Source organism: Vespa mandarinia, chromosome 2 (genome assembly GCF_050613455.1).
Source record: "Vespa mandarinia isolate Hongniang chromosome 2, ASM5061345v1, whole genome shotgun sequence".
Lineage (NCBI taxonomy): Eukaryota > Metazoa > Arthropoda > Insecta > Hymenoptera > Vespidae > Vespa > Vespa mandarinia.
This window is the reverse complement of record NC_140811.1, coordinates 11,587,035-11,601,606: the sequence shown is the minus strand read 5'-3', so window position 1 is coordinate 11,601,606 and position 14,572 is coordinate 11,587,035. Positions and strand designations below refer to the sequence as shown.

The window sequence follows — 14,572 nt, the reverse complement described above, 5'->3', positions numbered from 1 at the left end:
AAGTCGAATTCTTTTTGAAGCCATTTGAAATTGCTACGTCGACCTTGGTAGCACTGAGCCAATCGGCGCCATTTTTTCATGTATGCATATGTCGGCTGTTCTTGATGTGACAGCGAATTATTACATTTCGTTATAATACACAGAAAAATAATACAGTAAAGTATTTCACGAGCTTATTAATATAAAACGATAATACTTCATATTCTTGAAATAAATAGTGTTCCAGTTGTGCAGCGTACTGAATTGTTACGCGCGAATCTTTTGAAAATTGCTTACGTGGGCAACAGGTGGCAATGTCTAATTTTGCACATGTTTCGTGTTTGTGAATCAGTTATATACTTGAAATATTAATTTTAGATGGATTATATTTCGTGCAAAATAACGAGAGGCATATTGCAGTGAACGCATTAAATCGATTCATTTTTTATGGAGTTGTTGTACCTTTAAGATATATTAATTGCTTATACAGAGAAAATATTTAAGATAAAAATATATAAAAAATGGATTATGATTACTTGATCAAATTTTTGGCTCTTGGGAATTCTGGAGTTGGGAAAACCAGTTTTCTGTATCAGTATACCGATGGTACTTTCAATTCACGCTTTGTTTCCACAGTTGGGATTGATTTTAAAGAAAAGAGAGTTGTAAGTATGCATTTTATTTACAGCATTTGGTTTTAGTTAACTTTAAATCTCTCATATAAATTGTATTCCTATTAATTACTTTGCTTTGGTTATAGATATATCAGATGCCTGATGGAAGTAGCCAAAGAGTACATTTACAGCTTTGGGATACAGCTGGCCAAGAGAGGTAAATACATTATTAATATTTATTAGCTACAATAACATTAAACTACAATCTTACAGCATAAGTAATTTTATAGAAATTATTATATTTTTATGATTTTTTTTTTATTTAGAAGTAAACATATATATTTGAGAAATTGCATGATTATACATTAGTAAATACATTATTAAATAATAACAATATATATTTGCGACAACATCTTCAAAATCTAATAAATTTTCTTAGCGCTGTGCATGATATTTTTATAATATATATAACATAATATGTAGAAAACAAAACTAATAAAGTTAGTTTAAATTAATATCATTAACATTCAGGTTTCGAAGTTTAACCACGGCCTTTTACCGGGATTCTATGGGTTTCTTATTAATTTTTGATCTGACCAATGAGCCCTCCTTTCTTGAAGTTAGAAATTGGCTGGAACAGCTTAGGGTACTTGTCTTTTTATAGATTATTGGAAATTTATTTTAACATATATTTAATATGTTGTATATTTGCGGACGATTTTTTGAGCTATAATCAATTTAACTACATAATAAGTCTATTAGAATTTTATTAACATTGTTAGTTTGGTCATATTAAGCATGGTGATAGAATTAGATTAGAGCATGCAGTAGTTGCACTTGAAATGACACTTATCAATATTACTTTTGATTAACACAATTAGGTTTATATATGAGCTGGACAAATACTCAAATTGTCGTTCGATTTCAATTAAAAGGTATATGAGCCACTCATACTTTATTAAGCGATTGTCATATCACAGGTTTATATTAATCTTTTTTTCCTTTATAATGATTCTTATTTTCCATATATATATATATACAGATGCATGCATATTGTGAAAATCCAGATATAATTCTCTGTGGTAACAAATCTGATCTGGAGGATAAGCGAGTTATTAGCGAGTATAAAGCACGTGATCTAGCAGAGAAACATGGGTGAGTTTATAAGTTCTTTTATAAATTGCAAGTTTTAAAAAATTATTTTATCTTAACTTAAAGATATTTTATTTATGATCTATTAACTTTTTCAATGTAAAAACATATAAAAAGAAAAGATATGAATGTGAATCTTATAATTTTTCTTTAAAGAGTGTAATTGAACCTTGATTTTCAGATTGGTATATTTGGAAACTAGTGCTGCTACTGGACAAAATGTTGAACGTGCAGTAGAAATTCTGTTAGAACGTGTTATGCGCAGAATGGAAATTACAGTAGATAAATCATTGCTACCACATCAAAAGATTTTAAAGTGTCACGAGCGTGAGACACCACCTCCTAATAGTTCTTGTTATTGCTGACAGTGTGATTTTGCATAGACAGTCAGATTAGTTTGACTGCTATTGCAATCGGAGGTCTCAGGGGGAAAAAATATTTCCTTTATTCTCATAAGATAACAGATCGACATTTAACTTAATTACAAGTCATTCAATTCTGAGTAAAAAAGGTTGTGACAAAGGAATTTAATCAGAATTTTTTCTGAAATTTATCAGGTATGTCTCGAGTTGTGAATATCAATATTCTAAGCTATTGCTTCCTACAATGTACAATCCTATCGTCTTCCATGTTTCTTCTTTGTCATAAGAATTTATCTCTTCTTTTGTCATATCATTATAATACAAATCATCATCATCATCATCATCATCATCATCATCATCATCATCATCATCATCATCATCATCATCATCATCATCATCATCATCATCATCATCATCATCATCATCATCATCATCACCATCACCATCACCATCACCATCACCATCACCATCACCATCACCATCACCATCACCATCACCATCACCATCACCATCATCATCACCATCACCATCACCATCACCATCACCATCACCATCACTATCACTATCACTATCACCATCACCATCACCATCACCATCACCATCACCATCACCATCACCATCACCATCACCATCACCATCACCATCACCATTACCATCACCATCACCATCACACACACACACACACACACACACACACACACACACACACAGAGACACACCCAAATATACTGTGTATATATATTTTTGTTTTTAAACGAATCTCTTCGATACATTTTCCATTCCTGCTTCCTTGATATCTTTTCCTTGAAATCTTCAAAAATAATGATTTAACTTATATTTCCATCATAATAATATGCACAAAGTGTTCAAAAAGTCAATCTTTCACAATGTGTCAAAAGTGTGATATAACAATTTCAAAGAAATTTTCAAATTTATGAATCTTCATATATAACTAAATGTTTTTAATGCTGTTATTGTATGATATTTATTTAGAATCATTAAGTGTAATCGTAAGTAATACGTTCAATACAATCAATAATATCATACAATATGCATGAAGTACTACATACTAATCTTGTGATATTTATACAGATTTAATATCTTGTTCGAGATAATATATATAACGATATCGCGTTTGGAAATTATGAAAATTTACGTTATTAATGTAATGGAAGCAAGATTATATACTTATACTATATATGTATAGTACATTGTATTTCTTTGTCAATAATTTCTTTATAATTTTGAACTCGATCCGTTTGATCAAATATGTTTTAAAATTGATAAATACATATAGGTATATTAATTCATCCTTTGCTCACGTGAACATAGCGAAATCAAGTACGAAGCGTGACACTTGGGAGGAGAAAGATAATGCGGAAAATATCTTAGACGTTGGGAGACGAAACGAAGTTTCGTTAATTGCCATGGGACGAAGAATATACTGGATGTCAGAAACTTCAGGGATTTTCGTCAGAATAATGTCTTAATTATTAGCTAGCTATTTATATATTTGGTTTAACTTCACAATTGAAATCTTTCATTTTATTTATTTACAAAGAAAAATTCTTTTTAAATTCTATATGAATTTTATTTTTAGCTAATATATCATAAAATCATTCGTCTCATTAGCAAAGATTAAAAGTGATTTTTCACTTGTGCTTGAAATTTATTTATTTATTTTTTTTGATCGCATTGTCATAATCGCAGTAAGATAAATTCATTAGTGCAATGCCACGGAGTTTATTCAAGTTATAATAATAGTTATTCTTGAAGATATTAGAAACGAAGTAAAAAAAGGCCTTTCATTTTTGATAACTCGCTTATATTATATTCGATCATGGATGAAAATAATCGAATCAATTTAATATAGAAGTATGAACTCATTTCCATGATTTATTTATCTCCGAGATATCCATGCATTCGTATTTATTTTTTTATTTGGGAGCTTGTTTTGTTCACGATTGAAACCTTGAATAGAGCGTTTTATTAAAGCTCCAATTTATGAGCATGTCGGACGAAAGGTATATTTGAATTTCACGGTTTTAATCAAACCTTGGGAATTTAATAAGTTTACGAGAAATCATAAATATCGGAAGTTAACGTGTGATCGAAAAAAGAAGTGAATAATAAAAGAAAAATACGATGATATCGATATTTGGTCGTATATAATATATTGATATTATATTTTATAGGATGGATAATATATTTTCGAAACAATACACGCGAAGAATCGACTTGATCAGGTGAGATCGAACATTCGTCAGGTGACCGAAGCAATTTAGTACAGTTCGAGTGGAAGCCTTGAACGATCAGCGAGGGAATACGAGCAATTTGCGCTTTAAAGTCCTACAAGCAATGTCTGTGTTCAGCCGTCCATAGAACTTGGCTGTCAGTAACACATCGACACGCTCGAAGTCCTGTTGGAGGCTTTCAATTTGTGTCTCTCGTCTTGTCGAAAGCTGCTAATTATTATTGCAGTTCCTGTTAGTTAATTTGATCCAAATAGACAAAGGTAGAATCGTTTGAAGTCGAAGGGTTAAGAGTTGCGAGTAAGAAGACGATATTTATCGAAGCGTGTTAACTGTAACTCTTTAGAATTTATTTACTTTTCGTATTTGCTTTTATCCTTTCGATTATTACTCGATACCTGTTCAATGGCAAGTTTCCATGAATTCGGTAACATTGGCTCGTAAGTTAGAATAGAAACTTTTCATCGATGTTATTATTCGTTACCTTAGATTCCAAGAGGAGAACCGAGAAAAGCGACGATACTGTATGGATTCGATAACAGGCTATATAAACGAGAGGAGAAAAATAAGATTTTTAACGTGTCTTGAAAGAAACCTTAATGGACAAAGTACGTATATCTGTACGTTTTTTTCATTCTTTCTCTCTCCTTATCTTAGTAACTACGTTAAACAGATGTCTCGGTAAGAAGAGCTTCGTTCCTTGGCGATTTCGCATTTTGTATTTTCTAGTTTATTTCAGTGAAAAAAAGAAAGAAAGAAAGAAAGAAACAGTATGGCGGAGAAAGCTGACAATAAACACACAGAATTGTATGATTTATTCTTTTTGTCCAGCGCCATGCATCGTGAAAGTATTCTTCTTCTCTTTTGAACAATTTTTAATCGTCGTTATCTCTTTGTAAATCGTTATCTCATTTTGTAAGTTAGGCGTAAGGAAAGGTTTATCGAATAGATGAGAAAAGAAGAATTTTGTGATAAATCGAAGAGGTACAGTCAAGTGGAAGATAAAATGAAATTACGTCGTGGTTTTGCCGTGGTTCTTTCATTTTTAGGTCGCATGTGTTATCGAGCGATTTATAATTTCCATTTCTGTAGACATTCGTTATTTCTCTCTCTCTTTCTCTCTCCCTCTCCCCCTCCCCACGCCCATCCCTCCCCCACCCCTCCTCATCCCCTCTCTCTTCCGTTGAAGCCTTGAGTCGAGTTAGAAAATCGAACTCATCAATACACGTAGTTACATCCTCCGATCATTGAACGAGTTCGTCGCATCGTTTATTCAAAAATTCCTGTTTTCGTAATCAGACAGGCGTCAGGAAGACATGGAGTGGCGAAGTGTGTCTTCTTTCTTTCTTTTTCTCTTGTTCTTTCTCTTTCTTCTTCTATTTCTATTTCTTTCTTTCACTTGGCTGTGAAGAATGAAACTCGTGTTGAGCTATATCTGGATGTGTTTACAGGATTCGTATCTATCCGATGCTTGAGATTCTCGTCTCTTTTCTTCCATTTTCTCATCCCTAAGAGACGAGCGCGAATGTACTCGATTGTTTCATTTGAGATTGTGAAACACGAGAAACTGGCTTAGGGGAAGCTTTACACTGTTAGAGGATAGGATGCTATAAGGGGGCGGCTACTACTATACGACGTTTGGACACGAGAACGATTCTTACAAGGACTGTTTCTCTTTTCCTTTTTTCTCTTTCTCGTTTTGGTCCATTCGTTTTCTCGCTGTCCCATCTTCCATTTCTTTTTCTGCCTTTTTCTCATTGCTATAGGTACAGTACGAAGGAGTGGCATCCAAGTTTCCGCGTTTCTGCGTTTTTACGTCCTTCAATGGAATTGATTCTTTCAAGACGGGAAGAGCAATTTTTCTTTAATTCCGCCACGCGGAAAATCGTACCCTCTCGGACGTTATTCTGACTCGTTCACAATCGTATTTCCATTGAGAAAAAAAAAGGTATTCGTTAAAATCCTACGAATAACTCTTATTGATTTTACTCTTTGTAACGTGCAAAAGAATTATGATTGGTTGAGGTAGAGAGAGAGAGGGGGAGGGGGAGAGAAATGTTTAAAGATAATTAGTTTGAATTATAGTGAATGAAGCGAGTATAGGAAGTGTATATGTGTGTATATTTTATGTGTTTATGTGTGTATATATTATATTATATAATATATTATATTTAGATTAAAATTTGATTTAAGACTAAAACAGTCTGGGTCAATGGCAGCCTAGATTTTTCAGAATAAGAAATTATTCCTATCCTATTGAAGCCAATTAAAGATTCCTCTTTCCTTCGGGATTATATATCAATACTATCACAGACTACTATTCGACCTGTATCGCTACTGCGAATCATCGCCATCGATCGTGGACCTTTTCCAATTAACGTCACGTCTTGGACCCCGGATCGTTATCCTTATCGTTGGCTATTTCTTGAATCCGGTGGGCTGATAAAGAAAGTCTCACGAAAGATATCTTTCTTTCTAACTTTCATTCTTTTTTCTTCTCAAAACTCGGTCGATTCTTTCTCTCTTTCACTCTCTCTCTCTCTCTCTGTCTGTCTCTCTCTTTCTCTTTCTCTTTCTTTCTTTCTTTCTTTCTTTCTCTTTCAGTTGAATCCCTTTGGCAAATCCACCGTCGGCCGTTTTCCAGGCGAAGGAAAATACACTGGCTTGCACTGACACATCGAGAACGTATATATACAAAGCTTCTTTCGCTTTGTTTTAAGATTGTTCAGGGAATCGTAAATGGTGAAACTCGACGTTACTTCAGAATGCGTCCTGTTCGTTCGTGTTCGATACTCTTTCGGCAAATCTACCGTTGAATACTTTGAAGCAGGAGTAAAGGAAGAAAGTTCATGCGCGCATTACTATATAGAGAGAAAGTTCTACGAACGTGCTTTAGGGTACGAACAATTACTTCGAACCTGGATCGTTCGAACGAACGAGGAAAGTTTATAAAAATCGTATACTGCGATGAGCTTATCGATGAATCCTAATGTCTTCGTTGGATCTTCACGATCAATGAGAATTATAAAGATAGAATAATTTTTTATTATTTTCATCCAAAGTGACGAAATTGTTTTTTTCTGTCTATATTTTTTAAACGTTTCATATGAAACATTTCTTTTTATATTACAATAGTTACTAATTTACTTTGTATGTATATCAAGTGAAAAATTTGTAGGATAATTAAAAGTTGAACTTCGTTCGCGTAAACTTTAATAGACGATGGTAGCTCACGTTTTTAATTAACTTTCAATTACCAACGTCGCAAACTGCACGTCGCAATTTCGTGTAGATCGAAAGGAATTTTAATTTGTCGAGAATCATATTTGGTCAGACCAATTAGAAAAGCAAGAGAGGGAAAGAGAGAAAGAGAGAGAGGAAGAGAGAGAGAGAGAGAGAGAGAGAGAGAGAAAACTTCAACGAGATAGGAAAACTCCAAGTAGATAATATAAGAAAGTGCAATTATATTGGACCATTTTAAAGTGAAGTAGCTTATAATGTGGAAATAAAATGCTCCGGTTGGTCTAGGATAGTAGAGAATTGTCGAGAATCAGCTGCTGTGTAGGTGTTGTAGTCAGTACAGAGAGAAGGAAGGGAGAGTGATATTCAATGTGAAAGATGTCTAACTGGATATGGAAATCATGAATATATAAGGGGTGGCTTCAGTCGTACGCTAATTCTATTTGAAAATATTCGATTCGGATCCTTTCTCGACTGATCTTTATGCGTAGCAAATAGTTACTACGACACGCACTCTAATTTTCTATTCCATTATACTAATTTTCTTTATTCTCTGACATTCGATTCCTTTTTTTTTTTTACTTTTAAATAGTAGTTTCATCATCAATTATTATTTCGAGGAAAGCGACTAGTCAAGATCGCTTTCATTGTCACGCAAAAAGTTAAAAACACCCAGGAGCAATGTTGCTGAGAATCAGACAGGTTTGAGTGATTTATGCATCGTTCGATCGTATTTATGAGAATTCGACGAAGAGATTTCTCCAGGGGACTATGGTATCCCATCGCCGGTCGAGTTATTCGACCTTGTCTACGAAATGTTTTTGCGCGTTATAAAACGTTCGCATTTCGTTGAGTTGTAAATTTGACGCGATCGTTTACTTCGATATTGTCAACTTGTCGATATATTTTTATAACTTTATCTATCGAAGGAATATCGATATAGATTGGACGGTAGATCTGTACGATTTGTGTATACCATTGCAAGTTAATATCTTAGAAGTAGAATTTTTTTTATCAATATTATTAAATATTGATTTGCAATTGATCAGAAGTATATATATATGTGTATATGTGTATAAGTAATATATATATATATATATATATATATATATATACTTACATATATTATATTTAAGTACATACGCGTACACGTACAATATACGTTACATAGATACCAATGCTATAGGTATCTGCCATATGTATTTTTGAGGAGTGGTGCGTGACGAGAAACCCACGAGCACAAATATCCGTGTATATGCATGCAGAAGCATGAATCTAATTTACGAGAGAAGAGCACGTCCGCCTGTCGGACTGTCCGTTCCTAGGAAAGGGTTCTGCGATCACACAGGAATTTCTAAGTGCGTTCTCTTTACTTTAAATTATCATTGTGTTCGTCGCAATAGAGCTACTCTGTGTTGACGTTAAGTATTAATGGGATATCTTTCATCACTTTACAAAAATTAGTTATTGTGAACGATCATGACTCAAAATTACTTGTATTATGAAAATATCTTGAAGTATTCTTCGTTCGAGATAAGCTATAAAAAATATTTTTTTTTTTTTTCGATTTTAGCTCCTTTAAAGTTGATAAAATCTCGAACGAAAAACGTTGGCTGTTCGATAACGAATGGAAAAAGGCGAAAAATGTTTGATATTCGAGCTGTGAGAGTAAATATTGTATAAAAATATCTTTTCGTTCGTTTTGAAAGTAATGGATATTAAAAGTTTATAAGTACGAAAGAAGCTGTGCATTCCTAAAAGTATTCTCACATTGAGATTCACACATTCTTGACATTGGAGTATTCGTCGTCATTCGTCGTTCTTTCTCGTCTTTTTTCTTTTTCGTTCAGATTTTTATATTTTGAATTTGTGAAATTGATGAAGAATTTATGTATAGAATACGATCTTATTATTATTAGTGCTTTTTTTTTTAATCAATAGGAAAAGCGAACACTCGATATGCAATACTTTGACATTTGAAAAGTCAGTTTAAGGAAATTCCTGTCTTTGATCGATCTTTGTAAATGTTAACTTTTTATCACAACTTCTTCGTTTCCCTTTTTCATTTTCTGTGTTAATGTTTATGTCTATTTATAGAAGTATAAAAAATATTCGTACATTATAGTTTCGTATTATAAAATTTCAAAAACTATAATTCGTACATTACAGTTTTTTATAATTGTGCATTCCTTTGTTATATTATATTATTTTTTATAAAGTAATACGTTATTATAATTACTTTATCGTAACTATAAAAGTATACTATAGTATAAGATTATAAGTATATATTATATTATTACTATTATATATAAAATATGTATTATACTATTACATATCTTTTAATCTAATTTATAAATATAGTATACGATATAATATAATATTATACTATGTCAGTGTTATTATACTATATAGTCGTATACTATAGTATACGATATAGTATACGAATATAATATACAGAAAGAGCGAGAGAGAGAGAGAGAGAGAGAGAGAGAGAGAGAGAGAGAGAGAGAGAGAGAGAGAGATAGTGAAAGAGAGAGAGAGTGAGAGAGAGAGACAGAGAGAGAGAGCGAGAGAGAGTGACAGAGAGAGAGAGCGAGAGAGAGCGACAGAGAGAGAGAGAGAGAGAGAGCGAAAGAGAGAATCACTTTATAAAAATTATATATAAAATAAAAACATTGAATATGAAATCTGAAAAGATAAAAATTTGAAGGGTAAAAGAAATTTTAACAGGGTAAACATTCAAAGTTTTCATACTGCTATATTCGTCATTCATTTTTACATACTTAAGAAAAATATTAGTTTCGTATATATCATTATTTATTATGAAAATAGAGAAAATATAAAAGAGTGTAAAATTAATGATTTAAAAAAATTGCTTCTAATATGAAATCTTATTTAAAATTAAAATTGAAAGTTAAAATTATCATTTAAAATTAAAAAGTAATTTATCTTTTTGTTTTTTTAAGACAATTTGAATATATGTATAAAGACATCACAATTAGCAGTTCCACAACATTCATGCATTCAATCCATGTTTACCAGTGTGGTCCTTAGAATAAAAAAGGCACGAACAAAGTAAATATTTTATATCGTTACCCAATTCCGATTTGGGACTATCTTCCTTGTCAATTTGCTCCTCTTTTATATTTTACAAGTATCTCATATTAGGAACATCCTAAAAGAAATTAAATTAATTTGAAAAATTCTAATAGAATTGGTTAATAATATTAATAATTGATTGATGAAGCTAATAAATAAATTAAAGTTAATAAATAATTTACCTTTAATGTTATATTATGCAAAACTTGTTTGTTAATGACTATAAAAACTTGTAACGAGAAAAACTAACTTAATAACGTCTAGACAGTTTCATGCGGAGGATACTGTTGTTTATTTTTTTAATTATATTAGGTGTATGTTTCATATTTGATATCGTTACGCTATATATATATCGAGTAAAGATTAACTAAGTAAAAATTATTGCATGGAAATCGGTATTTGAACATTTAATAAAATAAAAGTTGTTTCCAAAATTGAATTTGCATTTTATTGTATTTGAAACTTTGAATCACATTTTCTTATAAAATTATTAACCCAATATTAAAAAAATAGCTCTATTATGAAGAAAATTAAAAGACCTTTTAAATCCTTGACCCTTGTTGCTATTTAAGACTTTTGAGGGCGTTGTTAAACTCTTAGAAGGTTAGTTAAAAGTGGATGAATTTATGAGAAAAACCTATCCCCTTTAAAAACAAAATTGAGATCTATCTTGGCGTTATTCGAAAAAATTATTGAATTTCATAACAATCCTGGTGGACATTTTTCCTTACGATAGTTTCGACACTGTAGTATATATTATTACATGCAATCACGCATTTGAACGAAAATAAAATGAAATTATCATAAATTGAATTTTATTAATGAAGCAAGAACAACTTATTTACAATGAACAACTTTACAAACTTTTAAGGAAATATTTAGATATTTCAGAACATTTGTGAGCAACGTCTTCTCCAACCGAGTTCCCTTAGAAAATAGACAACTCGTTGTTATGTATAAAAATTTCTGGATGCCTAGAAATGGTCTTCTAGTTTTGAGTTCATCCGAACTCCTTTAGGTCTGCTTGTAAGAATATATATAATATTATTATTACTGTATAAAAGAACATGTACAATGTACAACAAAGAAATATATTATAAATTTAATATATATATATATAAAATTGTATTGAGAGTATTTTTTATATTCAATATAATATAAATTCCATATGTCATAGAAGCATCGAGCACTCCGAATGTAAAGTTTTCGCGGACATTGAGATCTTTTAGTCGAAAAGGAGGGTAGATGGGAAGAGAGCTAGTGAAACGTAACTCTCTCGGCCATTCGAAATCTCGAAAATTTGTGGGAATAGGTAAATCGTAAAGATAGATCGAAGGAGCGTGAGGGAAATCGTAAGCGTTCTAAAATACTCTGAGGACAGTTCGTGCAGATATCAAGTTCGCGTCTGAACCATCACACAGTAAGTTCTTACGGCCTGAAGGAACTTCGAGTTCGGGAACTCGAAGCGTTAAACATCGATTAAACGGATCTCTCTCTCTCTCTCTCTCTCTCTCTCTCTCTCTCTTTCTATACATATATATATATCTTTCTCTCTCTTATTCTTGTAGTATGTATGTAGATACTTATGACGTCCACCGCACCAGATTGTACCTACGAGGTCGAACAAATTACAAGTCCCCTTTACATCTCAAAATTGTGTTAAATTTGTTGCGAAAGTGAGCGAACGAAGTTTTGATGATGATTAAGCTACGTTAATATTTTAATATTAATGTCGAATATTGAGAAGATTATTTTGCAATTGTTTCTTTTTTCTTTTTTTTTCTTTTTCTCTTTTTATTTCTTTTATGATCTTCCCTATTAAAAATATTTCCTTCTATATATTTTTTATAATTATCGCGTGAAATAGTAAAGAACTATTTGACTGTCTATTTGGTTTCAGAGATTGTGTCAATTTTTAAGTTCGCCAAGTAACAGCGAGCCAGAATTTATAATTAAAAGGAAATATTTACAATTACCAGGTATCTCTCGAGAACTTCTTCGCTTTTTCTTTATTTCTCTTTCTCTCTCTCTCTCTCTCTTTCTCTTTCTTTCTTCTCTTTTTTCTCTCTTTTTCTTTCTGTTGTGTCTTTTTCTTTCTCTCTTTCTGTTTTTATTGGATAGAAAAAAAACGGAAACAAAAGAAAAAATAAAAACAGATAAAATACATCTCGGATCCCGGACAAATCGATCGTATTTATCTACGACTATGTGACAATTCATGGTACATCCTTACGCTAGAGTTTATTGTTTATATTCTTCAGAAACTACATTCTCCAGCATGTTTACAGGTATCCTCGCAGAAAGCTTCATTATTAAATAGAGTGCTGGATGAACAGAAGAGCTTATTTTTCGATACAACTTCCCAGAGTTCACTCAAGAGCTCTTGGAGTTTCGATGCCGTAAACAAGCGACTTAGTCGATCAAATTATTTGGAAGTTATTTTGTCTTTTATTTTTTCTATTTTTTTTTGTGTCTTCTTTTATCTCGAGTCGAATATATCAGTTGAATAATCGTATCAATTATGAAATTAATTTTACGCAAGAGATAAACTAATTCTGTTCTTTTTTTTCCTTTTCTTTTTTGTTTATATATATATATATTTTTTTTTAGAATATGCATAGACAATGCATCAATCCTATAAATATTATCAATGGGATCTGCGAAATGGAGTGACCTCAAACGAGAAGCGTAGAAAACGCGTTAACGATTCCAAAAGCGTTTCTTGGAATTTTATCCCACGTTTGATGCTCACTCGTGCGAGAAAACGTGGCCGGTTTTCGCGTATGAAATACGCGGATAAAAACGATTCCGTCGAGGCCATATTTCAACGATACTACTTATACCGTGAAACCGTGTACCATCGTTCTTCTTGGAGGCGCGTCTGCTTTCGAGTTCACCCTACTACCCTTCCTCTTTTCCTCCCACGGAAATTATATGCGGAGTGCGAGCCAGATATCTACGTTCGGCGAGGGCCGGTGGATATCTAAAATTCAAACTGCTTCGGTGTTAAGCTTCGAATTAATGCCAGATGTCGTCTACGACGGTGCTTGAAGAGAAGGAGCAGCAGCAAGGAGAGAAAGAGATAGAGAAAGAGAGAAAGGGATAGAGGGGAAGTGAGAGAGAAAGAGGAAGAGATTGAGGAGGCCTTTTAATTTTTCGATTATTTGAACTTTCGGCCACATTGGAAATTCTCTTCTCAATGCGTTCTATCGACTAACTTACCCTTTATTTTTTTTACCGATTTTCCGTTAGATTTATGAAATAATTTTGGCCGAATAACAATAATAATTATAATGATGATAATCATGTCACCATGCGCCAGTAGTCGATTTGAAGTGGAACAACCAAGCTATGCCCTGGTCGTGTTGTCGGCCACTCAATATACGAAACTTTGAGTTCGGCTGTTTGCACTACGGAAGCATCATTCGTCGAGTAGTTCACGGTGCTAGAAATACATTGTATTAACTATGTGGTCGCGTAAATTGGTTTAACTAAACTGCCTCGACTATGTCTCTTCGTTTACTTGTTTCTCTATGTATATGTTTGTGTATGTATTTGCCTGTGTGTATATATCAATCGAGCGACGTCAAGCTCGACCGCTTTCGACGCTCGACTTTGAATATAACTAGGACCGAGTATACAAAGTTCTTAATTGGCGAAAGGAGATTGCTGTCGTTTCAGCAGAAATGTTCCTTTTCTCTCGGTAAAATTCGTAAGAAATTTCTTTTCCTATCCTCTTTGATACCTTCCTAAACTTTATCGCATAATTCACTTCCGGTCAGTAACTTATTTTCCGTCTCTCTTTTCCTCTATCAATTTAGATCGTTGCCAATAAAGTCGATGCAGTCCACATTGTCGAGTTATGCGGCCCTCT

At 32.6% G+C, this 14,572-nt stretch overlaps 1 protein-coding gene across 3 annotated transcripts; it reads left to right on the top strand.

The window, feature by feature from the left end:
• Positions 1 to 77: 77 nt before the first annotated feature.
• On the top strand, positions 78 to 8,596 carry Rab27 (RAS oncogene family member Rab27). 3 transcript variants are annotated; one of them, XM_085655508.1, is made up of 7 exons: positions 78 to 287; positions 358 to 644; positions 740 to 810; positions 1,125 to 1,239; positions 1,636 to 1,748; positions 1,927 to 2,302; positions 4,303 to 8,596. In XM_085655508.1, exons 2-6 carry the CDS (start codon positions 501 to 503, stop codon positions 2,108 to 2,110), a joined length of 627 nt encoding a protein of 208 aa, XP_085511634.1. In that variant the 5' UTR covers positions 78 to 287; positions 358 to 500; the 3' UTR covers positions 2,111 to 2,302; positions 4,303 to 8,596. The 3 variants fall into 3 exon arrangements, with proteins under 3 accessions (XP_085511634.1, XP_035719139.1, XP_085511635.1); XM_035863246.2 differs by lacking the exon at positions 4,303 to 8,596 and adding an exon at positions 3,440 to 4,292 and having other exon boundaries at positions 78 to 644; XM_085655509.1 differs by lacking the exon at positions 4,303 to 8,596 and adding an exon at positions 3,405 to 3,422 and having other exon boundaries at positions 78 to 644.
• The last annotated feature ends 5,976 nt before the right edge of the window (positions 8,597 to 14,572 follow it).